General features: G+C 38.8%; 3 protein-coding genes across 5 annotated transcripts; all 3 read right to left on the bottom strand.

Moving 5' to 3' along the window:
* Positions 1-1,668: 1,668 nt before the first annotated feature.
* Positions 1,669-10,428, bottom strand: LOC111571671 (thrombospondin-type laminin G domain and EAR repeat-containing protein-like). 3 transcript variants are annotated; one of them, XM_035950342.2, is made up of 14 exons: positions 10,345-10,428; positions 10,044-10,104; positions 8,636-8,859; positions 7,822-8,180; positions 7,276-7,366; positions 7,014-7,170; positions 6,788-6,919; positions 6,636-6,706; positions 6,090-6,251; positions 5,802-6,003; positions 5,461-5,693; positions 2,853-3,031; positions 2,648-2,749; positions 1,669-2,384 (listed from the first exon to the last, which is right to left on the bottom strand). In XM_035950342.2, exons 3-14 carry the CDS (start codon positions 8,786-8,788, stop codon positions 2,231-2,233), a joined length of 1,995 nt encoding a protein of 664 aa, XP_035806235.2. In that variant the 5' UTR covers positions 8,789-8,859; positions 10,044-10,104; positions 10,345-10,428; the 3' UTR covers positions 1,669-2,230. The 3 variants fall into 3 exon arrangements, with proteins under 3 accessions (XP_035806235.2, XP_035806234.2, XP_023130711.2); XM_035950341.2 differs by having other exon boundaries at positions 10,220-10,424; XM_023274943.3 differs by having other exon boundaries at positions 10,044-10,424.
* A 1,870-nt stretch (positions 10,429-12,298) lies between these two features.
* Positions 12,299-16,337, bottom strand: sumo3a (small ubiquitin like modifier 3a). Its single transcript, XM_023274944.3, has 4 exons — positions 16,191-16,337; positions 15,210-15,338; positions 14,978-15,049; positions 12,299-14,793 (listed from the first exon to the last, which is right to left on the bottom strand). Exons 1-4 carry the CDS (start codon positions 16,209-16,211, stop codon positions 14,731-14,733), a joined length of 285 nt encoding a protein of 94 aa, XP_023130712.1. The 5' UTR covers positions 16,212-16,337; the 3' UTR covers positions 12,299-14,730.
* A 3,263-nt stretch (positions 16,338-19,600) lies between these two features.
* On the bottom strand, positions 19,601-26,095 carry pttg1ipa (PTTG1 interacting protein a). The gene is made up of 7 exons (XM_023274965.3): positions 25,871-26,095; positions 24,889-24,941; positions 24,481-24,589; positions 22,654-22,756; positions 22,146-22,211; positions 21,425-21,471; positions 19,601-20,318 (listed from the first exon to the last, which is right to left on the bottom strand). The coding sequence occupies exons 1-7, from the start codon at positions 25,956-25,958 to the stop codon at positions 20,281-20,283; spliced, it is 504 nt and encodes a 167-aa protein (XP_023130733.2). The 5' UTR covers positions 25,959-26,095; the 3' UTR covers positions 19,601-20,280.
* Positions 26,096-26,981: the final 886 nt, after the last annotated feature.

Raw genomic sequence — 26,981 nt, 5'->3', positions numbered from 1 at the left:
TTAGAGGGAACAGTGGTCCCAAAACTGTTGATAAATTATTTCTCAATAAAAACTCATAACCAGTTACATAATCACACCCTCTTTACTGACCTCTTTACCAATAAACCCCAAGACATACTTTGCCAAAATCCATAATAATCCATAAAATCTTTATTTGCACCAGCCCCATGTGAAAATGACATCAGTCTGTATTTGTAGAGCATCTCATGAATGTAGCAGCACCGTTTAAATGTTTCATAACACAGAATATAAGCAAAGAGTATATAGGGATACAGACAAACATGGGAAATAAGAAACGTGCTCTTCAATAGTTATTGTCATTATTACTACTAGTAATATTATTTTTGTGTCCACTACAACCCATACAATCATCTAGTGTAGTCAAACAGGAATGTGTGCATGGCGAATCAAATCCAAAACAATCCATGAATCGACCACGTCTTGATTGAACTTCATATTATTGACCACTAGATGTCCTACTCGAGCACTGTGTGTCATTGAGGCCTCGAGTAACGAACCATGTTTTGAATGAAGTGTCGAAGCTTCAACAAAGCCTCCATCAGCCATCACTAGATGTAGTATCATACTGTCGATATGTATAAACTGAAAATGAAACTAACTGAAGATATATTCATAACTTGGCCAATGTGCAGTTTTAGTAACATGCTGCCACTTTATTAAACAGCCATTAAAATATATCTTGTGTCTACATTTTCTTTACCTAAGCAAAAATTGCGTTTCTAAAAACTACACTTCCGGCAAATCGATGACTTGACGTTACTAAAGCATCATGGGACTTGTAGTCTTCTAGAACGTAACATTTCTTATGGATGTAAGTTTGTGCAGAGGTTTTTCAAGGATGTGCCCAGGGCCAGCTGAACTAGATTGTATATAAGGAAAAGGCTAAACGAACAAAATCCAATGTTTTCTACGTGCACTTTTTGCAATGTCTTGCATACAAACATTCTGTAGCAGGGGAACATTAGGACCACTTCACCTGTTAGGAATTATTCAAGAAAATTTCTTGTCTAAAATAATGTTATTTTGAAATGCTTGGGTAATGAAAATGCAATTATGGAATTGTATTGGACTGAAGAGCAAAATGTGGATATGCCAATAATTAAATAAAGGGTCATAAAAGTCTAGAAATAATGATAGCAGCAAGGTATGAGAGTATTTTAATGACAGATCTTTTTTCTTTTTTACCTGTGATTACTTTATTTATCATGTATTGTGTTCAGTTAACAGGTAAAATGCTCATTTTAATTTTGCTTTGCATTGTTTAATTTCTAATGCACTGTACACTGCCGAGTTGTTGTTTTTGTTTAGTGCTGCAGGTTGTTGTTGGCCTCCAGTTGCAGGAGTAGCAAATTCAACTGTGGTTTCATTTAAGGATTCCTATGACATTTGTGGTTGTGTGGGTGGTTTTCAGTTGGGAAAAATACCTTGCTTCTGTATGTAGATTTAGTTATTCACTATTGGCACACTCCCAGTGCAACAATCTGCTGTTGGGTGCACCACCCTCCTGCAGCAAAATATTTCAATTATTAACCTTTATGAGAAATTATGTTAGTGAGACTGATTTTAATTAAGTAGTCTGTTATGGTATTTGGATTGTTGGCTTTGTGAATGATGTTTAGTTGTGTTTATATAATAGGCATTGTCGGGTGCCACAATATTAAGCATAGTTTATTTAAATTTCAATAATTTACTGTCACTTTTTATGTATAATAAATGCAGTCAGAGGCAAAATGTAACAATCAGTCCTATTTTCTATGAGAACACACATTCCAGTTAGTAAACAAAATGTTCCATTTTTCAACATTAGATACTCTTAAAGAAAATATTTCGAGGAAGCTAGAGTTGTATTCATTCACACAAACAGACATATTTCTCTTGTCTACATCACATTTGTGTTAAAATGAGGTACATCAGTTGTTAAAGTAGCACTATATGGGAAGTCACTGTGCTAAATTCCTCCAGCTAAAGCCTCTAGGAGATTTCTGAGTAGCTAACATTTTAATAATATTTCTCTTTTCATTATTTTGTGTAGTTGTTGAATTAGAATTTTGTAAATTTCTTGCTACATGATGGCTTCAAAACCTTTTCTGCACTGCAAGGTTGTAAAAAAATGCACACAGCAACACACTTACACTGACAAATAAACACATGCATGTACACAAACATACAAATATAGCACACAAAGCCAAGTGCACACTTTTCTTTTTGTCTAGTAGGTTTTAAGCATGAACACTTTGGAGAGAGGTGCTTTGGCGCTAGAGTAGATCAGATAGGACTCTCCTTTAGAGCTGAAAAACTCCCAGTCACTGCACCCAATTGTTGGGAGCCAATGAATAGGAACAAATCCTTCATATCCCTGCCACCTGGGAGAAAAAACACAGAAAAGAGGAATCACATCAATGGAGTATTTGCATCCTCTTTATCAATGGCTCAGAGCCTTCGGGAATCCTTACATATCAAAAGTGCTGGTTTGCTTTTACTTGTCTGGCTCATGGTGAGGAAATAAATCTACATTACAAGAGTGTAGGTGTATTTCTATGAGATGGTTTCATGACAGATAGCGCAAGGCAATCAGGATGGATAAATTATATGACACTGGGAGGGTTGTTGTTGACAAGTTGAATACCTGTAAAGAATGCTGTTGAGAGAGTAGGATTCTCCGTTAAAAGAATTAGCAACCACTAGAAAATATTCCTCCCCGAGGCTGAAGAACTCCCAATCGACTGCACTGGAGAGAAATAGAAAGGTATGTGGCAATGATGAAAAGGCTGCAAACGCACCATTACACGGAAAATGTGTCTTGTGGTCTCTGTGTGTACATGCATCTATACCTGTAGGTGACAATATCCTGGAAGCGGACAAACAGTTGCCCACCAATGTCCAGTTCGTAGATGGTGGAGTTGATGGTGTACTGACTCGGTCCGTTACCATGGAGTCTGTGTCCATTGGCAACCACCAAGAAGACCCTGCTGCCAATCTGGAACATTTCCCAGTCTGTGGCGCAGAATGTCTACAGTGACAGACAAAGAAAAACCATCAGTCAATCAGTCAATCAAATACTTCATGCCTTAAGGGGAAATTCATGGCATACTGAGTGCGGCAGAGGTGAAAGCAGGTGTGAACATGAAACGAGAGATGGGAATCATAAATACCAACTTTACATTATTAGGTAAACAAGGGTTGGTCAGATTACTTAGAAATATAGTCAGTTACTGGAATTACATGGCAAGGGTTGTAACTGGTATCCTATTTAAAATGAATACATTTGGATTATTTTTGGATTACTTCAAACTCAAATATTGAAAGTATAACATCTTATACAAAAAATTTAATGCAGGCACAAAATTATGAGTTTTACCAATTTTACAGTTTTTTTCTCTTTAAACATATTTGCATGTTCAGTACTGACACAAAGTACAAGTGTACTGTATGTATTCTACAAAATGTTGGGATGTTTTTACTTAAATGTAAATTTTTGTTGCTGCGGTTAAAATAAGCTACTCCTCTCAGGTTGGCAGTTTAGCTAATGGTAACTTAACTAATATTTGTTTTCGATGATAATTAATGGACAACAGTTTTTATTTCTTTTCACTCACATAGAAAATGTGAAATGAAGATATTGAGTAAGTGACCCTCTTGCATAACAAACAAGAACAAAGTCCTCTTGTAATCAAGTGAGCCTTGACAATGCAACAATAATAATTTTACACTTTCATTACATTTAATTTTGGCTGATCGTATTTACTTATTCTTTGTAATCTGATTACATGAACCCGACTGCATGTAAACTACCCAACCCTAAATTTAACAAGACTAAGGGTCTGCAGGCAGATTTGCGGGTCTGTGAGGATCTACTAAAGTAAGTTGCCACTTAGAACTACATATTAACATGTTTCTAGCATTAATGCACGGTCCATGGTCACCATCCAGTGTGGTAACATTTGCTGGTGAGAACTTAAATAAGCAGATCGCTTGTAGAGAAATATAGGAAAGACAAAAACCTGAATGCTTGACTCCCTAAAATGAGGGGAGCCGGTGGTTCTGTTATGTTGCTGGGTCATTTTGTTGGCATGGTTTGAGTCCACTTGTCCCCCGTAAACGGAATGTTCACTGCAAATCAGTACTAAATTGTTCTGACTAATCAATTTTATCCTATGATGAAACATTTCCTGATGGGAGTGGTCTCTTCCAGAATGACAATGTCCGTGTCCATAGAGCATGAGGGCTTACTGAATAGTCACTGTATCTCAACCCAAGAAGATTTAGGATTGTGTTTAACAGCACACTCCATCACCATCATCTAGACACCAAATGATGGAATATCTTTAGAAAAAATGGTGTTCATCCCTCAAGTAGAGTTCCAGAGACTTCAAGAAGCTGTTCTAGTTCTGGTAAAACCTTACTAAAACGCTTTATGTTGATTTTTTCTTTCTGTAGCTGAGGATGCTGGGGATAGTTTTACTTGGAATTGTTTTGACCTTGACAGCTTTTGACGAAAAGTCTGGTGTCAAAAAAAAAGTAATTTTGGGCAAAAATCTGGAAACTACAAATCTCTCTCCACAATTTTGTAGCAATCTAGAAGTGAAAACTTTGCAATGAGGCTGGTGTTCAATGAAAAGTCAAGACATCACCAAAGTTGCTTTAGAAATTTCAAGACAATCCATCCAGAAGTTATCTGGACATGTCAACATGTTAACTCCATGCTGGCACTTGAAGGAAAGTCAGTACAGGTGTCATCCTGTCTGTATTAAATTTGATAGTAATCACCCCAGACAGTTACAGTCACGAAAAACATGTCAAATGTGTATTTTCACCCATTTCTGTATGATTTCAGGTTATTAATTTCCACTAGCCCCTAAGGTGTTCTTGTGAACCCTCACATCCATCTGTGGAGTTTCCCTAAATCACATCTCCTCAGGTTTTCTCACGTGACCATCAATGTGTCAACACTCTCACATCAAAAGTTGTGAGATTCAAATATACGATTCGTTATCAGTTACTTGTCAAAGCACTGTTATCGCACAAGCAAATCATGGCAAACCACATGGTCTATTTTTGACCCCTGCCTTAAATGCATGGACACGCCTGTTCTTCGCTCCCCCATCTCTCTTCCATGAGCCTTTTATCTTTCCCCCGTTTGTATTCCCACCATTCTGTGTGTACAGACAAGATAGTTTTTCATAATCATCTCAGAGATATAGATCTCATCAGAGGAAATCAAAGCCCAGCTGGAGAGAAGATGAATGGTATGGAAATCATGCAGCAAAACGCTGCTTTAAAGTGCAATTAAGTCTAGTTTCCACCCATGCTCAAGCAGCCTCCAAAGCTGTGGTGTACTGCAAACTGCTGTTTTTGAAACTGAATGAGTCATATGAAACAGTTCTTAATTTTAATGTAGCATTTCTCTAGGCCATTTATAAATCAAATTTTATTACAAACCTTAATTGTCTGGAACACCTGGAAGCTTCCATTGATCCAAACGTAGATGACAGAGTCTACAGAAGTGGTCACTCCGTCAAATGCATTTGCGACCACCAGAAAATGGTATGGCCCAACCATGAAGAACTCCCAGTCGTAGGCCCCTGAAGTCGGCAGCAACTGATGGACCTCAAAAGACTTTGCTAATCCATTCCACTTGTATATCACGCTGTTGATAGTATGATTATTGTTACCTGAACGACAAACCAGTAGAGGACAGAAGACAACACAGTAGTTTCATATTTTGTAGTTTTGCAGATGCCATGACATGCAATATCATGTAGTGGATGTTTAGTTTTTACCTTGCCTGTGATTGGCCACAGCAAGGTAAGTATGTCGATGGATGCTAAATGCCTCCCAGTCTCGAGCACAGTGGGTCTTTAGAGTCTGGAACTGCACAAACTGTTTTCTTCTTTTGCTCCACTTGTAAATTACAGAATAATCTGAGTCACTGCTGAGTCGGCTGTCGGGCGCTCCTTCGGAGTTAGACACTACCAGGAATATCTGTGTCAAAACAACAAAACATTGGTGCTTTCAAGCTTCTATAAAGAATAAAATGTGACCTACCAGTTGTTTCTTCTATGTCATACCTTCTTGCCCACAGTGAAGTGTCTCCAAGCAAGCGCTCCATATGTGCTGATGTTCTGGTAGAGCTGGAAACCTTTCTTGGTCCACAGATAGACAGCAGAACCGAAGGCCGTTGACCGGTGAGCCATAGCTGCCATCAGACCGACACCAGGTACCTGGAATATCTGATGAAAAGCAAATCGTCACAAGGTGGTGAAAATGAAAATATCAACTTTGCTCATAGGAAATGTAAAATTTAAACGGAAAAACAGAGTAAAATGAGAACAAAAGTGGGTGTTTTGTGTAAAATTGCAGTTACCAATCTGTTTTTGCTTAAATTTTTATGAGACTCCTTGTCACTTTTTTTATTTTTAAAGCATAAAGGCGTAAAACTACACTATGTACTATTTCGCAAGACAAATTTTGTATAGCTACATGGGAGGTCCCTGCCCTTAGGTTGGCATCCCTGGTCTTGAGAAATTCCTCAAATGAAAGATAATTATCTCCTTTTGTGCAGTGACAATAGAAGCTGTATTAGGCACAGCGAATACCCAAAAGTGGATAAATACCTCTACATCATGTGTCTCTGAGCTGGTGGTGAGCACCTGGTGTTCCAGCACATAGTCCAGCCTTTTATGATCTGGAAAGGTGAGGATTATTTTGTCACTTGTTGCACTGAGGAGCACAGAAACTTGCTCAGGAGCAGATGTCGGATTCTCACCCTCTAACACGGTGATCCACGTTGTGCCGTCACACAGGTAGAGGCCCTTTTTCAGCGGATTAAACCACAGCTGGCCTTGATGCAGCTCGGCGCACGGCCTCTCCAACCCCACCGACACTCGCTCCTCTGTGTCTGACAGATCACATCAAACACGCACAGCAATCAAAGGGACAGGTTTCATGTTTACGTCATATCAAATTCCATGTGAATTGCATGCTCCAGTTACCATAGGAAGCTCCATGTCTATGACTCGAACTCCGTACTACGGGCAGGTCTAAGAGACGCGGTGGTACTGACAGAGCTGCTATGTGGGGGTCAGAGGATGGGCAGATTTGATGGGTGGCGTCCGAACCAGGCACCAGAACCAGCTGTCTAAGCAAACCCTGCATGTGGGGCAGCAGATGAGATAATCATTATCAGCTAGTATTAGGTGACAGCTTGTTTCTGTATTATCATCACAGTTTGAGATACATATAAAAACATCTTACTGAAAACAAGCCTTTCCATCTTCCTCGACTGCCAATGTGGAATCTGGATCCCTGAATGTTGAGGTCTGAAGGGAAAGGCCCGGAAGGAATGCTGTTTGCCATAAAAGATAAGTATAATTATTTCTAATAGCTGAAGTAAGTTGTTTTGCTTCTGTAAACAAACTAAATTCTGTGTAATTAAAGTAGTCTCCTCCATTCTTTGCCATTTGAGACAGAGACAGGAAAACACATGACATGAATTGTATTACATATTTAAGTACTATGTGGGTGTTGTGGGTGTTGATATTCCTCCCTTCTGTGCGCCAGAGGGAGTTTCCACTAAAAACCATCTATCACACACTGTCAGGCCACTATGATATGGCTGCAGGCTGCGAGCAGATTTGGAACTGTACCATTTTATTGTGGTGAAGGATCGACTATGCCTCGAGGGAATTCAGAGGGAACAGGAAGAGAGGATGATAGGAGACAGACAGCGATCCTACCCAGTGAACAACAGAGAACATGGAGGCGCCTGAGACAAAAAAAAACAAAAAAAACAAAGCTTACATTTCCAGTGGGGAGTTGCAGTCCACGGTGAGCCTCACGTGATGACTACCAACAGCTAAAACAAGGGTGTGCCATTGGTTATCGGCCAGCTGGATGCCTCGAAACACCCAGTGCTTTATAACCCCTGCGTGACCTTTGAAAACAAAATGCAGACGCTTTTCTGACAACTTTAGTCCGAGAATGATTCGTCCATGTTGCTCATCACCCTTGACTTGCTTCTTCTCCCTCTGTTGTTCTTCTCCGATGATACTCTGCTCTTTATTCCTTTCCAAAGTAGCCCCTCTGTCCTCTTCCCTCTCATTCACTGCTCTTTTCTGTACATTTCTTGGCTCCATCAAGGAAAAGATGTATTCATTTCTCTGTGAGATAAAGGGAAAAACAGTCACGCACACTGTATTTGGCAGTCATAGTAAGTACTGTACTTAAATACAATTTTGGCTTACTATATTTCAGTATGTCAGCTTTATTTTAATGTTTCTCCCATACATTTCAGATGCAAATGTTGTATTGTTCACTTCACATTTATGTAAACTGCATTGCATTGTTATGCAGCAAATTACACTAAATCAAAATATATGTTAAAACAAGATCAAATTAGCTCCACTTCAACCACATACAACATTAAATTTATATGTAAATAACATTGCTCATCAGTCATCAAAATCTAATAATTCTGCAGCACAACAACTATTTTAACCGGTTTTAATTCAGTTCTTTAATTTTGATAAGCCTTTAATGCAATAATTTTAGATGTAACAGAGTTTTGTTGCACTCTAGCAATCATCAACATTGTGTTTTTCTGTTAGATGCTCACCTTGGCTGCATTGCGAGTGACTCTTAATGTCAGAACCATGGAGAATTCTTTGGGAAAAAGGTCACAGTTCACCAGCAGCTGAGAGGAAGGAAAGCTCACGGAGGAGTCGGGGCTTGAGAAATGAACGCCCCTCAGCCCCCCGGCCTCCTCCATGTGCACCCCTGGTGCCAGTCTGGAGGTGTCCCTCTCCAGGACAAAAGAGAGAAGGTCCAGGGGAACCAAATCTGAGCACAATAAGCACACAAAGAAGCTCAAATGATGGTCACTTGCTGTAATATAAATCAGCGGCTCGTAACATGAGGGCTGGGACCTCACAATGAAGTCGCAAAATGAACCTGAGGGGGTCCTGAATCATTAATGAGATGGCAAAGACAAGAAGTTTCTGAAATGCATTTAAACTAAACAAGTGGAGGAAGTAAAATCACACATAAGAAGTGGTGGGCACAGTTTTGAGGCATTTCTGCTCTACTTTGTTTACTATTTTTAGATTTTCATACTACTTTCACAACAAAACATTACAAAAGATTATAAAATATGATGCATTCTAATACACAAAGCTCCAGAACAGTATATACATAAGTAGTATAGCAGCATATAATATAGTAGTAGTAGTAGTAATTGGTATGTATTTTGATAAGTACTACATCGAGTCGGTTGAGTCACATGAACCATATTCTGCATTGACTTATTTTTATATCTCTGATTATACTTACATACTTTCACTTATGCAATGTTTTAATGCAACACTTTTTCTTGTAATTGAGGATTTTTTACAGTGTAGGGTTAGTATTTTTATTAAAGAAAAAGATCTGAACATGTTCCACCAACACTCATCAATTAAAATGTAGCCAGTGCTTTGTTTGAAGGGGACACAAGTTGAAAAGGTTGGGAACCGCGGTTATAAACTAAATTAATGAATGCTCCCCTACCCCACCCTTTTGGGAGAAACAGCCTGAGGTGGTGGTAGTGCTTTCTGAGGTTTCGGTTGAATCGTTATTAAAAGGAACTCTATATGCCCTTTTGAAAGGGATAATAATGGAAAAGAAATACTCACAAATTAATGAGGCATCACATAAACATGCACCCTGTTCCTCCCGATATTCTGATGTGTATCGAATTGTTGTGGAATCCCAGCCACATACAATGTCTGTACTTGTTTGTGGACATTAATTTAAGTTAATGCGGCACGCACAGCTACACACAGCAGCACTCCCACCATACTAGACGCAGACAGTTGGAATTATCAGAAAGAATTTTAGCTGGAGGGGTTTCCCAGGTTTTAGATGAAACCATAAACCATCCTCTGGATAATCATTAACTGAATATTACATGTGGTGAACTGAACTGAGGTAATGGAGCATAGAGCTGAGGTTGGAACAGATAAAATGAAATAAAAAGGCTGGAATACCTGCACACTGTCTCCATGTGTCAGTGGTGGCTTCAGTGACCTTTAACCCCAGGAGAAGAACCTGCACAAATATCAGCGTAGACATTGCAAAAAAGTCTGTTTGCTTCAGTTGTCGACTGCTAAGAATGGCTCCATGCTGAAGGTATTTCTCTTTTATCTTAAGTGGTAATCCACACCTGAAAACTGCACATTCTTCATATTGATCCCAGTAAGACTTTTCAGCTCCAAAGACAAATATCTTGTCAACAAACTCCCTTAAAAGTCAGAAAAGCTACACAGACTACCTAGGATTCGCACGTACTTAAAAAGTAGAAGTAGAAAGTCCCAGAGCATCTGTGCTTGCAGAGAAATCCATTCATCTGTGTGGAGAATCCTGCACCTGCAGCTCCTTTTAAACACCGGAGCCATGCAAATCACTAACCAGCATGTCATTCATCCACCCTCAACCACAAATCTGATGACACAGACCTGCCAGAGGGGTGAGCTGCTCCACTCTGTGTGTGTCTACACTCATTTCAAAACACACACACTGACAGACAAGCAGTCAGACACAATAAATGAATGTGACTGTATAGAAAGTGAATGTGTGTCAAAAAGCTTATTCAAAATATTTACTTTTAATTAAAAGGCAGCCAAAAAGCAACAACAGAACATATGTGACCTTTGGTCCACTAATGCATAGATGGATATGAGCTGAGCTTTTATCATATTAGCAGTTATCCCTCAGTTTATTACCTGAGTTACCTGAGTGTTTTTCGTTACTCTAAACTAATTGTTTATTGCCTAAGTTATGTGCACGAACCCAGCTGTGATATTAAAGTCTCAAACCTGCATGTTTTCCTAAAAGTTGTGCAAATATTCCTTACTGGAAATGCAATTAAGTCTCAGGAGAAAAACTAAATGATAAATGGACTCAATTTTTCGTCTAAATTTAGGTGAACAAAGCAATGGACTAAAAGTACTAAGAGAGCCTTGGTCAAATAGTATTTGCAAACAATATTTGCATATTTTTAAACTTACTTGCACAGTAGAGTCACAGAAGAGTGCATGAAACCTGAGTTTATACAGTCTCTACTAAAGGGTTTTAACTGTCCATAGTCACCCAACAGTTCTAGAGAATGATTTTCTGAACTCTATTTGACCATGTTTTGTTGGTTTCTATAGGCATCACAGCGGCATTTCGGCTTGTGTCAGATCTCTCAGAATCCTCCCATCCTGTGACCAACACATTTACAAGGCAAATGTTCTCAGTCTCTCTTCTTCTCATCCACACTAAGATCATAGACTGCACAGAGATCCAGATGCGAGATACCAGCTCTGCCCTGCTCTCCTCTTTCTTTATCCATTCATGAATCTTTGTTCCTGCCAGCCATGACCCGGAGTGGCTCCTGGATGTGTCTAGATGTAGAGAAGTTAATGTAAATTGTCCACTCAAGCATGGTTTTCCTTATTCCTGGTTTGACTCACCAACCACTGCTATTAATCTTATCAGAGTTCCCGTTTACTGAATGCAACCATTCAGTCCGATTATCAGATGATATCTAGGGTTCTAAATTAGGACTCGGGTGATAAATAGTGCCCTGAAGTTAATACTGTTTGAAATGATAATCAGACTTAGTTGTAACTCAATATTTAGAGATCATTGACCTACTTAAGTGCAAAATGCTTTTGTTTCAAGAAAAAAAAATCAGTGTTTTAAATTCACTGCCATGTGAGTTTTATGCATTGCTCTTCTTAAATATTGTGCTGCTGAATTTACACATTTCTTGTTAAACTAAGTATATTTTTTGGTGATTAGGACGAAAGGGAGGTTGTTTATTTAGACTACAAACCCAACAGACAACTGGTTCAGTGGCGCCATCTAGCGGTACATCTTTGGCCTCCATACTGTTCGTGGATTCATTTTTAGCAGGCAAGGCCTCAATGTGACCGAAAAGCCTGTCTTATAATATAATTCAATAGTACCCCTATTCTGGCACAAAATGTGTACAAGGCAGCAGTGAGGTTCAATGACTGGAAAAACATTTACACATGTTCAGTTGTTGCACCACAAAATGTGCCTCAATATGTAAGGCAGCTACAGAATCACTAAAAACGTCTCAAATTCACCTATAAAACCCCATCTAGCTTAATACATGCATTATGTACATTGGTTTAGGCTGTTAACATGCACTACGAATACAAAAACCACAAGGAAATATTTCAGCATTTGCCCATTTTTGAATAAACAAAATAATGAAACTTGTGACAGCAGATCTGAGTACCAAACTATATTTATTGTATACAGTAGTAAAAGACCACAAATAATGTACAAATCAGTAGAGAAACAAACAACATGACAAGACCTGGGCCCCGTTCTTCATACATTACAGTTTAGTTCAGCTGACAGCCAAAAAGATCTTTGTCCAGCTAACTCGGTTCTTAAAATGCGAGTGGAAGGTCGATTTGTTGATAACTGTGCTCTTATTTTGTGTGAAAGGAAGCTGCAATCACAACTGTTGCTTGCGATTTGGCCTGTGCAGAGGCATGTCGCACACAGATTTAACATGTCTCTGTACCACACAAGTTTGACAAATGCTTGTTAATGGCTGCAGGATGAGCTGCAAGGAAGTCAGATGAAATTTTGTTTAATTGGTCAACAGCAGGATGAATACTTTAAATAACTGATGGCATTTTATGCATGTATGCTCATTCAAAAATGTGTGGGTACTGGCATTGACTCCTGACTACTATACAGAAACGCATACAAAAATACAGATGAAACACATGTAGACTACAGTTCAGTTACTTTTAAAAAAAAAGATCTGCATCTTTCTAATGTGGCTGAGGACACTAGAAGTTGAAGGGAACATACGTTCAAGAACTTAATTTTATTTATTTGCAATTTTAAGTATGTGTGACTGAAGTTTAAGCCTGTTCAGTTGCAATAATACTGATCCCCTGGTGCCTGTATAGAAAGGTGCAGCCTTTTCTGACAGCCATTTCAACAAACTTAAAATGGTCCTCATTCATCCATCTCTAAGGAAACTTGCAGTTCTGCAGGTGAATAGTTTTGACAACACATTTTAGTATTCACTGAATTGGAAAAAAAAATTAAAACCCACGTTCATGCCAGACCATAAACAATCAAAGCCAACTTGGTTACCCACGTACAAAGAACGGGGCCCTGTGGGTACAGAACACCTATCTCCCAAACTCCATTGGCTGACCTCCCTGCCCTCCTGATATGCAACAAACTGCATGCGTCGCTCTCCGAAGTGGAAAATAGTGAAGACACTCTTCGCCACCAGAGATATCTCCACCGTAACACTGAAGCAAAAACATGTTCTCAACATGTTTTTTTTTCTTAAACACACACACCAGCAAACGATACCTCAGGAGTTGACGTGGCAGGGAAAAGTGTCTTCAGTGTGTGGTAATGAAAAAACATACTGACTTTTGTTGGATATCCTTGCTCCAACTGGAAGGTGTTCCTCTTCAAAGCACATTTAGCATCAGTTGCCCCCTCAGCCTACATGCGCAAGGACAATACAGAGATGAGACAGCTGACCCCAAAACAGCGCAAAGGAACAACCTTTCAATTATTCCCACCCACAGCCCACCCTCATAACAAGCAGAACTGCTTGTAGGGACACCATTGGGACTGGTCACTGGCCCACTTCATTGGAAGAGAAAGAGAGAAATGAAGAGTTATGTATTCCATGTCAAGAGACTATCCTTACACAGCCAAACCCCAACCAATTGTACTAAGGATGCACCTTAATGGTATAAATTAATCATCTCCCCTAGACAAGCATTTTTCTCCATGAGCAAATAGTTGTCTGTACTGCAGACACCCACAAACCTTCGTTCTCGATTACTAGCAGTCGAAGAGGAAGCAAATAACATTGATGCAATACAAATGCCTTTAAATTTTACATTTTTGACCTTACAGTTTGCGTTTAAAGAGAAGTACATCAAATATGAAGCTGATGTTCGGTCTTTGGAGGATTGGTCCAAGCCCCACAACGTTTATCTAACACCCATTCTGATACTTCTGTACAGAAGGGAAAAAAACTAAAGAAATCAACAAGCCCAATGGGTGTTAATTCTTGAAATAAAAGACAAAAAATACAAAAACAGCAAAAGGACCTAAAATGCAAAGAGAATTAAAATACATTTTTGACAGAAAAGCAGACAAAAAACAAACAAGAAAGTGAAGTAAAATGGAAAGCAGGTGTGTCATTAAGTTTGAATAGCACTTCCACTTCAAAACATTTTCATGCCCACTGACTGTGACCCCTGGACAAAAGTCTCGCATTCAACCCCGATGAATGAAAACCGTGACAAACTACCGGATACTAAGCTTTCACTGGACAGTGAACGAGAAGCAGTGACAAACCAGGAACAGCCGTGACGAGCTGTTGGTCCAATCACAGCCTGCGGTGCCAGAAAGAAAACGTTGTCCTGATTGGCCAGCAGAGAGACTGTTGACACACACGAAGTTCAGTCCAGACTGAGACGGTACATAAACAGCTGAGGAGCCCCCCCACCCCTGGCAAAAAACCATGACAGACATACTTAAACTGAAGAAATAATAATAATAATTATAATAATAATAGGCTGAGAGGAGAGATGGGGAAAGGAGGGACAGTGATGGTGGTTGAGGGCGTGGTCTGAGGGTGGCTGTCAATGAGGTGGGTAGGGCTTAGCAGTGCCCGCCTGTCTGCTGCTGGAAAACATCTATGGTGTCTTCATCTTCCATCTCCAGCTGACAAAAATAGAGGAAAAGATCTATTATTTTGTGGAAATGAGCTATAATTGACCCATTAAATTAATGATGCAAGAATGAAAATGCATGAAGAATGTCTGAACTGTGTGTTGTCATCATGTAGAGCAGTCATTTCAATTAGGTTTGAGGAAAATACAGTGGTCAGTAGAGGATAATATCATACCTGTGCAGGTGTATCCGTCTCATTGATAGGCTGGCCATCAAACCTGAACCTGATCTGCCTTATTGAGAGACCCTGTAGGTAAAGACAGACAATGTGCAAAGAACTGTTAGCACAGGAATAGCAAACTGAAGTGTGCAACTAATACAAAGGCTGGAGGAGGTATTGCTACAAGTCTAAGTAATTATATGTTAGAGGAGAATTTCGAAAGCAGTCATTTACAGTTTCAGCTCACCTGTCGTTCGCAGTACGCCTTCATTAGTTTGCTGAGCGGTGTGTGTCTTTTGATTTTGAACTGGACCACTGACCCATCCTGCCCTGCAACCTTGAGGTTGATGTGATCATTCTCAGTCTTTACTCCCTCCTGCAGAGACAACAAGATGAAGCAGCAAGTTAACAACAACAAAAATAAACTGCAGAAATTACAGCTGTGTGTTTACAGGTTAGCAGTACTGCTAGCTAAAACGTACATAAACTAGGAGTTACCAAGCTGCATACAGCCTGCAACTTAAAAAGTAATGTCTAATAACGTAGGTGAGTAATCATGCTACACTATCTAGCACATACTATTAAACAAAACACACTTACGTTAAGCTGAGTTATACAGGTAGGTTACAATATGTTGCCCGCAGGGCAGTCACAGATGCTAACGCTAGCACGATTAGCTCCAGGGTAAGTGGCAGCAGCACGCCAGTCCTTCAGGACCGATGGGGAGTTTAGCTGCCGGCTAACGCTGCTAGCTGTGTTGTTTTGTTGTACTGTGGTCAAATAAACACCAGCATGACAGAAATAACAGCAAAAATACCTCGTCCACATTGTTTTTAAACGAGTGCGTCGCCTCCATTTGCGCTCTTTTGCCGTTGCTGCAGTTGCGGCATTTGCGGCGTTACGGACCTAGCGTGGTCCCGTTTCGACAAAGAAAAAAAAATCCGCAAATGACAATCATGGTGTAATTGACATTTCTGCTCACAACCTTCGAAACCCTCATTAGTAGAACAACATCTATCGGGTTTCGGTGTGCGGTGTGCAGTTGAAGCGCGTATAAACGCTAATATGGATGTGCGGGTACTCATTCATTTGCGAAACAAACACTGCGCCGATTTGGAGAAACGTGCAAACCAGGCCATTTTCGATTGCACATCTGAGAAACGGTTTCGTAGGAACTCGACTCAGCCATCATTACAAATTACCAACTCTATGAACCGTAAAATCTTACCTTTGGCTTTTCCTCTGACATCTCGGCTGGATTTCGTGTTACGGTTTTCAGATGAAGCAGTTAATTGCGCTTTATTTGTCTTTCTGCCGCCTTCTGTCCTCTCGTCTTCCCCCACTGACGGGCGCGCGCTTCCAACCGCTGTTGCAAATAAACGATTGGTTCTCACGAGACCACGTGGTTGCTAAATCGCGGGAGCGCGGACTCGGGAGCGCGCATCTATGCAAAATACTCGATCACGCGAACTGAACAACCTAAAGGTAATACAGTATCTATACTAGTGAATGCGCATGCAATAGAAACTGCGCAGAAAACCACCTGTAAGTCACAAACCATCTAACAGTCTGTATGTAAATGTATGAAATTATATCCAAAAACGTTTACACTAATAAAAATGGCATGCTTTGTCACAATTTAACACATTTTTTAGTAAATTTCCAGATATTACACACAGGACGCAAACAGACAGGACAAAAAACAGTTAAAGTTTTAAAATTAGTGGGTGCATTGTTTCAAAAACTAAGAAAAAAGTGAAATCTTGTGAAAAATATATATTTGATCATTCAGTTTTATACAAGTGACAACTCTTTGAGAAGTCACTTTCTACTGCAGCTAATGGTTATTTTACTTTGTAAATTAATCTGCTGATTGTTGTTTTGATCAATTGTTTAGTTGTTTTCAGAAAAATGGTGAAAAATGTCAATCAGCATTTCCCCAAAGCCCAAGATGAAGTTCTCAAATATTATGTCCGCAGCCCAAAGATATTCGGTCTATTGTTATAGGAAAAAACCAAAAGCTACTAAAATTTGAAGAAATGTCTATATTTTATCATTCAGTTACAGACAAGTAACTGTTTTTTGATACTTCTGAGATGTATCCTATCGCTGCAAATAAGGATTTCCAGTGTTGATTAATCTGCTGGTTGTTTTTTTGATTGTTCAATCATTTGCTTTCTTGTATAAAATGTCAGAAAAGTATGAAAAATATTCATCACTGATTTACAAAACCCAAAATAATGTCTTCAAATGTTTTGTTTTGCTCATAACATTTGTTGAGACATTTGTTTTACTGCCATAGAGGATTAAGAAAACCTTTTAAAAAACTCAAAAGTGATTAATTCAGTAGCTGACAACTTATCAGTTGATAGATCATTGCAGCTCTAATGGCACTAGGAAAAAAACACAATATAAGCTGACAGAATTTTAGTTTAGTTTTCAATACTTTGATACCTTTGAGTCAATGTTTCTAAAAATGTAGTGTTCTTACTTGTGCTACTAACAAAAAAGGAGCAATGGACAACCTTGTATAATATTTCTCCCAACACAAAGCCAGTAACTTGACTTTAGAAGGTAATTAAAAGAACCATTGCAGCTGTTACAGCGGGTAATCTTTTTATTGCTGCAGGAAGTGTTATCCAACGCCAAACAATTGCCAAGTTTGCATTAGAAATTGAGTTGAATTATATTAAAACTTATCAAACCTCACTAATTATTTAGTAAATTCTATCCATTCTTTTCAACATATGGAGATAAGTACTGGTTGTTTAGCTACACAGCCTCTCTACAATAGAATGTATGGTACAAAATTAATTCAAGATTGTGTCTACACATTTACTCTTTGGGAAATATAATTCATAAAGCTATACACTACTGGTCAAAAGTTTGGACACACCTTCTCATTTAATGTTTTTTCTTTATTTCCATGACTATTTACATTGTAGATTCTCAATGAAGGCATCAGAACTATGAATGAACACATATGGAATTATGTAGTAAGCGAAAAAGTGTGAAATAAGTCAAAACATGTTTCATATTTTAGATTCTTTAAAATAGCCACTCTTTGCCTTGACTACTCCTTTACACACTCTTGGCATTCTCTCCATAAGCTTCATGAGGTAGTCACCTGAAATGGTTTTCCAACACTCAAAGGAATTCCCAGAGATGCTGAGCACTTGTTGGCCCTTTTGCCTTCACTCTGTGGTCCATCTCATCCCAAACCATCTGGATTGGGTTTAGGTCAGGTGACTAAGGAGGGCAGGTCATCTGACTCATCACTCCATCACTCTCCTTGTTGGTCAAATAGCCCTTACACAGCCTGCAGGTGTGTTTGGAGTCATTGTCCTGTTGAAAAATAAATAATGGCCCAAATAAATGCAAACCTGATGGGATGGCATGTCGCTGCAGGATGCTGTGGTAGCCATGCATTTCTATTTTGTATAAATCCCCAACAGTGTCACCAGCAAAGCACCCCCACACCATCACACCTCCTCCTCTATGCTTCATTGTGGGAACCATGCATGTAGAGACCATCCGTTCACCTTTTCTGCGTCGCACAAAGACACGGCAGGTGGAACCAAAGATCTCAAATTTAGACTCATCAGACCAAAGCACGGATTTCCACTGGTCTAATGTCCATTCCTTGTTTTTCTAGTCATGAGAATAAAGAAAAACCATTAAATGAGAAGGTGTGTCCAAACTTTTGACTGGTAGCGTACGTCATGAAACAACCAAAGAAATAATAACGGGCAGATTGAGAGTGATGTCACAGACTGAAGTCGCTAATGAGTCACACTCTGTAATCAGAGTTAATGAGGTTGTCGATGCTGCTTGTGGCATGTTGTCTGGTTCTTCCTGAAGAGGTTGGTGAAGTTGGTGGCCATTTTTGGGCACTGGACCATGTAGTCATTATAGTCCATCCAGACCATCATGTGTCACAATTTCTTCAATGGCAATTCACATTTGACTGCCTGACTACGGCCCTAACTGACCTGCCAGCATCCAGCATGTCAACAGCCAGTTCTCGTCTTTCTCTTATCACATGGTTTCATGTTATTTAAATAAAGTTGCATGTTAAGGTAGCCTTTTATGGTCACTAGTCAAAGGAGTGTCTGTGTAATGGTCACAATATCTAATCATTGTCTTTAAAGTCACACCTGACGAGGGTGTGGTTGAAAATCCGTCGCCGCTTGAACAGTTCATAATTATTTACTGTACTACTGGCTAAATGTATCCCATTTTAACCAGAATAGAAATTGCATTTTTTGTTTACCTTTTTCTTTAAGTCAGAAAAAAAATGTCTGTATGATGTGTTTATAGTTCCGTTCAGTGCAATAAGCATGAGGTCACATGTTCTCCATCAGTTATGGTCATTTCAATTGCTTGCTGCTAACAACTAATGGATTACAAAAGTCAACCCAACTCAATTGTAAAATATTTGATCAAATGCAATAACACATCGTTACCATGTGATCTGTTCATTATTACATACATTTACTTAGTCAAGGACTGACATTGTTTAATCTTTTAATAAAAGGTGTTTGATTTATTAACTCAGAAACCAGCATACCATGTAATAGAAAAGTTAGGCATTAACGAAGGCACTATACACACCACAGAGTTCACAGACAAAATGAATTCTCAGTCTGAAGTTGTTTATTAAGCCTGTATGTTTTTACAAGATATAAAAGCAACAGTACAATTAAACTGACTTAAATCCAACTTCAGGACCAAAAATTCAACTGACACATTCTTGTCACTAAAAAGTGCAGCAATGATGCAATTAAAATGGCCTCTGACAATAATGCGTTTCACTTAGTACAGGAAAAATCACATAAAGTACAAAAATAGATTAGAAACTCTACGTACATCTCTAAACTCAGCAGCAACTCAGAGGAGCAACCTGAAAATGTACAACTGCAACAGATTTTCCCAAGCAAAACAAAAGAATTGTTCACCAACCAGATTGGATTCTTTCAATTCTGTACAATTAAACTTAAGATAATAAATAGTAACAGTAGACTGAGCCACAGAATAGACTGCTGTAGTTTTAATGAGTACTGTAGCTACGTGTCTATTCTAGTCTTGGTTACAGCCTCTTGGGTCATCACAGTGAAAGCAGCGTTCTTTGCATAGACCTGTTCATTGGCTGAATGACTCTGGAGGCTGCCTATACAAAACTACTCATCACTTTTCTGAAGCAGTCCTATAGTTTACATTAATTCTCAGTTCATGTCAGAAGCAAAAGACAGGCTGCATATGTCTGTTGTATGCTCTTCTCAGTGTCCATGGTGTAAGATCTCATTTGTCAGGTGTTCTCAGGCAAATCTGGAGTATGGATTCTGCCCACTTAGACCTAGAAAACATAAAACAATCAAATAGTGCATTGATTTAAATTAACAGTTTGACATTTTCCTGTGCTGTGCTGCATTAATTTTACCCTCATCCTCTACAAGCAATCTAAGGCCCGCTACTGAGAATCAAACCTGCATTATGATGCTGCCACCACCATGCTTTATAGTGGAGTTGGTGCTTTTGTAATGATGTGCAGTTTTTGGCTCCACCAAACATTGCGGCTACTCTGATCGCTTAAAGTTCATTTTTGGAGGTGGGGTTAAACTTTTTATAGACACTGTAAATATAAAGCTACAGCCAGGAGATGGTTAGCTTAGCATAGCATAGTGATTGCAAACACCAAGAAACAGCTGGCCTTGTTTTGTATGGAAATGAATAAATAAAATCCACCATCCAGCATCTTTAAAACTCACTAGCAATGTTACATTTTCTTGAGTATAAAGTTTGGGATTCAAATCGGCTCGAAGGACACCCTTTCACCAGTTTTTTCCTGACCATATCATCTATGAATTGTTGCCACAGAATATTACATGCATTTACTTGGTGATTCAGAAAACACAGAAATATGTTTTTATATTTGGTCCTGATTTGCTGTCAAGTCGGTTTTACAATACTGGTATTGCAGTGAACAGCACACAGATTAGAAATTGGATTGGTATTTATCACAGAGAATATTCAGTCAGTAACTTTGATTCATAAAGAAAGTGTGGTTATGTCGAACTCGGGTAGTCTAGCAAACAATGTCTTGTAACACTGGAAAACCTAACCTTTGGGTAGAGCCAGACAACCTCTTTCCCCCTGTTTCCACTCATTGCGCTAAGCTAAGCTAATGTCTGGCAGGGGGTAACATAATATTTTCCATACAAACATGAATACTGTCTCAATCTTGTCATCTCTCAGGCAGAAAGCAAATAAGCACATTTCCCCTAATGTTGAACTACTCCTTTAGTCAGAGTTGTTGCCAAATATAAAAAGACAGCTTAATGTCATTTTGCAGAATAAATTAATTCTCCACACAAGTCATGAGTCTACACTCTAAGATACAGAACCACAAATAGCTGCACCATATTAATGTATGCATTAGTGTCAACATGTGGGAAAACTCACCATATTTCTTCCTGATCTCATCGTGTCTCTGTTTCATCTCGGCCTTCCTGTAAAGACAAAATGTTCTTACGTGAGCCACACAGTGACTAATGATTTTTTCTCAGACTTGCAAATACTTCAGCAATCACGTGGCCACAAACCAGTTTGGGCTGATAACAGTATGACGTGTGCATTTATCCTTGATTTGCTTTGTGCTGTGAAGGAAACTGATATGGATCATGACCAACAATGCAGCAGGGCAGCTGGTGCGTCAAGTCTAAGAGAGACTGTTAACTATCAGATACAATACAAATATTAAGAGTACTGAGAGACTGCCTGAAAGCTACAACACAAAAGAATGGTAAAAAGAACCCTTAGATGGCAATAAATTATTGTACTATTGTAAAAGTGTATATACAAATAAGTTTACTTTATAAGTGTGTCAGTAGCTAATCTGAAAGAACAAATGTTATAAATCATTGTCACTGAGTCTGTTGTTTACTCAGCAGGGAGGAAACTGTAAGGAGAAACTGTTTGTGTCAGTGCTCAATTGTTGTTTCACTTCATAATTTACTGTTTGAATAGCTGTAAAAACTGATAATGTGGGAGTTCTGCAGCCAGGCTATTTCAGATCAAGCCTGGTTAACTATATCCATAAATATATCAAGCACTGTCACAAAAAAACAAGACAGATCTGCTAAAACTGTGTTCATTCTCATGCTCATGTAACATTAATTCTCACCTTTCTTCCTGTTTGGTTCTCATTTTATTGGCATTTCTCTGCATCTTGGCTTCAAACCTTTTGGATCTTAAATGCAAACAGAAGACTAATGTCAGGTTATGATGTATTTAGATCACAGAAAAGTACACTGGGCAAGCTTCCAGTGCAGACACTTAAGGTGACCACACCAAAGATGACACAAATAAACATTATATGATTATACAAGGAAATAGAAAACGATGGGGTTAACGTGCTCAGGATTAATGTGCAAAATCAAGAAACTGTTCCCATTTCAATACACTCAAGATAAATCACTATTCAAATCATTACTGGTTATTTTATTGTACTCTATTGTTATTGTGAGTAATCATATTTTTATATCAGCCTGATAAAACAAACAAGTAAATGAGATCCTCCTTTAAAATTTCTTCCAGTATAATCTGAATGTGTCTTAACTCTGTGGGCACTAACATCATATTGTGGAGGATGTTTTGTCAGATAGTAAAGCTGCAGCTCGCCTTAAACTCACCCAAAGTTCTCACACTTGCAGCAGCAGAAGAGACAAACTATGAAGGCAATGATGATAATCCCACCAACCACTGCCAATGTGATTATCAATATCTGGAAGTTCACTACAGACAAACACATAAATGTTAGCAGGAATCAGCAGTCACAGGTCTACCTTCAAGATGGAAAACGCACATTCTAACTCTTTCCTAAACTCTTCTTTTTATTTTCATTTCCGCCTTTTTTCGAGCATAATTACTCTAGAGCTGTAGAGAGACTGTAAAAGACTGATATGTGGTTTTATGGGAGCAAGTGTTAAATACCTGTAATTATAATGCAGTGGGGAAGTGAAAAAGACAGTGCAGGGAGGGTGGAGATGATGGAGAAGAATGTCAGGAGTGATTTGTAACAGACTGGAAGCAGCAAGCATAAAAGTGAAGGTTAACAAGATAGTCATGAGATCAGCAATGTTATATGAGCTGGAGATGGCGCCACTGATGAAAGACAGGAGGTGGAGCTGGAGGCAGCTTTGTTAAAGCTGCTGAGATTTGGGAGTGATGAGGATGGACAGGATTAGATAAGTGAGTACATCAGAGAGACAGCTCAGGTTGATTGATTAAGAGTAAACAAAAAAAAGGTCAGAATGAGAGATATGTTTAGGAGAGTTGTTGTTTAGACCAAAGACAAGGTTTATGGATGTACTGAGAGGACATGCAGGATAGAAGATGCAGAGGACAGGAAGAGATGGAAGTAGATGTTTTACGATGGTGACCCCTAACAGGAACAGCCAAAAGAAGATATGACAGTTAAGAGAGACATATTCACATCTTTAACACTTAAATATAAGTATTATTTCAAAAGCGTAAAAATACTGAAATAGAAAGCCACATATCAAGATCTCACAGAAGTATTGTGGATATCAAAATGTTGCATTCACGTAAGAAATGTAATTACTTTTGTAGGTGTTGAATGAGGTCTGTTCTACCAACAGTGCCACGTTGAAACACAATAGAGCTTCCCCCCAAGACTGCTATTATCTAAACTCTCACCGTGTGCTGCAGCATTAGCCGAAACCATGAGAAAACAGCCATGTGTCAAAACTACAAATAGACTTTTATATGCCTTACTGCCTGTTCAAAGGGGGTTAAATCACAGAAACATGCATTTGCAAGCAGCATTTTGTTGTAGCCTGCTTGCTATCTTACGTCTACCTGATTTTATGATTGTGGACAGTTTAATCTAAGGTAAAGAATGATGTTTGCAATAATAAACACTCAGCTGTATGGATTTTGAGGTCATTTCTTGTGTCTGAAAATCTAGCAATGAAGTATTGACTGATAGTTTTTAAATGACAGTTAATCTTTTCATAAAAATCCTTTAAGTGTGGTTATTTAAAAAACAATATGTACTGAATGGGACCTCAAACTCACCTCTACTATAGCAGTTAAATTAAAGCTGAATTATATTCCAGTTAAGATAGGAAATATTTTTCAAATTGCAGCCTGTAAAACTAAACATAAATCGAAACTATAATTAAATATAACTGACTAATATAATAGTGGTGTGGGCAAGTCTGTATTACAGATATTGACAGGTAGGTACAGGTAATATATACTGAAATAATCCAGACTAGCAGCCCTACACAGTATTAGACTTACTTCTTTCTAAAATTGAGTGATGTTAAATCATAAAGCGGAACCAAATGAAAACATTAGTGCCAGTTCTTCAAACTTGTGCTTCAGTGCAGTAGTTTAACAAAATGCTTTCCACAAAATTGCCTAAAATAAACACCATAAACATATCTTTGAACAACTCTAGTGGATATGCTGTGATTATTTGTTTGTCTTACTCCAGCAGAGGCCCCAGCGAGCGTCATTCAGTGGACAGAGTGAATGAGGAGGGAGGATGGTCCTCACTGGATATGTGACACAGGACTTGGTTTTGATGCACCACAAGCACTGTAATCCCCAAAAACACATATAATGAGCCTTTAATTCAAACAAACAATGGGGTATTCAGGACAAATGCAGGATGCAGTAGTAGATAAACACACAAACAGCAGAAAATGGAGAGGGAGGGTGTGATTGCATGACAGATCAGTTACTCCTCAAACCCGTCTAACAGGTAGATGTGGAGGTGGAGCTGCTAGCTATGGTTCCTCCACTTGAGACATCTTTTTTTTTTTCCAGTGACAACACACACACTCACACAGTGTAAACCCAGAATAATATCACCCCAGCAGAAATGAGAGGCTTACCGTCACATTGTTCAGACATTCCTCACAGCTTGTCCCATTTTTCGCTTCACAAGCTGCAGGAAAAAAAGTTAGTTCAGTCAGAAAAAAAACCTGAGAAGAGGAAACGAAGTGGGTAAACTCGATTTCATGAGAAAATTTTACACCACAAGGAAGTGACTTTAATACTGTAGAGATTAGCCGAAAACACAGTGAGAGGCAGATTAAATGAGGCCTGTAGGTTTGTGCTCACTGTGTTTTCCTTTTTTTTTTTTATAACTACTGCTAATCCTCTGGGACTTTTTCCATGGAGACAGAGCACAGTAAACACACAGGCTGTGGACCAGTCATATTATTATCAGCAGACACACACAGGACAACAGCCGGGTTTGTGTCAGTGTGGCAATGTATCTGTGAAATGCTGCTGGTGTAAACAAAGTCTCATTCTTATGTGGTGAATTTGTTTGGAGCTACTCCTTCTGGTGTCTTTACTCTGGAACAATTAAGGGCCCTTGGGGCTGAGGAGAGAGTTGAAAAGAGTCTCAGTGTTCCTGCTGAGAGATTTCAACAATAGACAAAGATATGAAACTAGATCAGACACAGTGCTACCATAAAAACCCTGTTTTTCTTGCTTTTTTGCTTATGTTTAGAGGTTGATGAAGCAAATGGCGAGAGAGAGATTTTCTAACCCATTTTATGGTAAATGATCTTTAAAATTCAAATATCTTAAGCTTAATTCCACATTCCTGGATTTTGGATTTGAATAATTTTAAGTCTCATGAATCTGTCCTTTAAGACATATTTTTCTGACATTAAGTGTCAAAAGTGAGAAAACTGAGATTAATTCAGAGCCAAAATAAAGTCTCACTGTACACAACTTGTACGTATATACATCATGATAATAAAATCATGACGCAGCTAAAATAGATCAGGTGAAAGGAAGAAGTGATTTCTTGCTGACTTTAAAACCTCAGTCACCACAGCCACTGATTTTTCCTGATCCTACCTTGGTTAGTTGCGGAAGACTGAGCGAAAACTGCCCCGAAACCGAAGACAAGAAGCAGAGCAGGGAGTAAAATCCGTATTTCCATCATCCGGCCGCTTAAACGCAGATTATTCCAGTTGATTTTATGTCTGAGAAGATTTGGGATGCTTAAATGAGCGCTAAAAGGAGGACGCAATGCACTGGCTGCGTCTCGTTGCACCGTCTCGAACTCGTGAAGTGAGTTCGCCGAGAAGGAACCAGACGCCGAGTCCTGACGCACGCTCTTTACGCACACGGACAAAGGAGGGGAGGCGCAGCGTTGGTGCTGCTTTGGAAATGCAATATTCAAAGTATGTACAGACGTGTAACAGTAAAAATACATGCAACAGCAAAAAATGTTATTGAAGGCCAAAAACCAACACCAAAGACGGAAAAGGTACAATTGTGAAGAATAAATTATTAAATATGGCATAGCTGCATAGTTTACCAAGTTACTGTTTAATGTGTAGTTAGTGTCAACTCACAAGGTCGTCTGCATACGCAACTAAATACTAAACTAGTTGCATGGTTGTAAAATAAAAAATAAATTAAAAAAGTCAAATGTACTCATTTGGTTACTTCTCTGCAAACATCATTTTGATGGGTTGTGTTGACATAATAATGTCTGTAATTGCATCAAGTTAATTTTCTGTGATTTAAACTCAATTTTCTGTATTAGTTGATTTAAAACTAAATTCAAGTTGAGGTAACTTAATGAAATTGGCTTGAAATTCAAATTATTATTTAACTTGAGTTCAGGGTTTCAAGTCCCCTCCTCTGTCTTAACATGCCGGAACAATTTCAGACGGTTCAGACTGCGAATTAAAATGGCTTAGATTGTGAAGGAGGAACTAATTCCCCCTAAATCACTGTTGCTGGTTAAACATAATTGCATTAGAAGTTTACATAACTCAAAAAATCTAATGCAGAGTGTTGCATTATGTTTTTTGCTGAGCCCAAACATGATTTTTGATTGCATGTGTGCTGTTTCGGCTGAATCCATCAAAGGGTCCCAAGATGAATCAGAAGAGTAAGAAAAGTTTGAAAGGGAGAAGAAAAGCAGGAAAAACAAAATATATATTCATTTTCAGGA

This window comes from Amphiprion ocellaris, chromosome 20, assembly GCF_022539595.1.
Source record: "Amphiprion ocellaris isolate individual 3 ecotype Okinawa chromosome 20, ASM2253959v1, whole genome shotgun sequence".
NCBI lineage: Eukaryota > Metazoa > Chordata > Actinopteri > Pomacentridae > Amphiprion > Amphiprion ocellaris.
Note: the sequence above shows the minus strand (reverse complement) of the source record. Positions and strands in the feature narration are given on the sequence as shown.

Excerpts from the sequence above, each read along its gene's own strand:
- pttg1ipa (XM_023274965.3), bottom strand. The coding sequence starts at position 25,958 with ATGATGGAAATACGGATTTTACTCCCTGCTCTGCTTCTTGTCTTCGGT. Across the intron at positions 24,590-24,888 it reads AATGTCTGAACAATGTGACG|TGCTTGTGGTGCATCAAAAC; the intron begins GTAAGCCTCTCA and ends TGGGGATTACAG. Across the intron at positions 21,472-22,145 it reads AGAACCAAACAGGAAGAAAG|GAAGGCCGAGATGAAACAGA; the intron begins GTGAGAATTAAT and ends TTGTCTTTACAG.
- LOC111571671 (XM_023274943.3), bottom strand. The coding sequence starts at position 10,128 with ATGTCTACGCTGATATTTGTGCAGGTTCTTCTCCTGGGGTTAAAGGTC. Across the intron at positions 6,004-6,089 it reads ACTTCACTGTGGGCAAGAAG|ATATTCCTGGTAGTGTCTAA; the intron begins GTATGACATAGA and ends GTTTTGACACAG. Across the intron at positions 2,385-2,647 it reads CTCAACAGCATTCTTTACAG|GTGGCAGGGATATGAAGGAT; the intron begins GTATTCAACTTG and ends TTTTTCTCCCAG.
- sumo3a (XM_023274944.3), bottom strand. The coding sequence starts at position 16,211 with ATGTCAGAGGAAAAGCCAAAG. Across the intron at positions 15,339-16,190 it reads TGTCAGAGGAAAAGCCAAAG|GAGGGAGTAAAGACTGAGAA; the intron begins GTAAGATTTTAC and ends TTGTCTCTGCAG. Across the intron at positions 14,794-14,977 it reads AGACGGATACACCTGCACAG|CTGGAGATGGAAGATGAAGA; the intron begins GTATGATATTAT and ends TATTTTTGTCAG.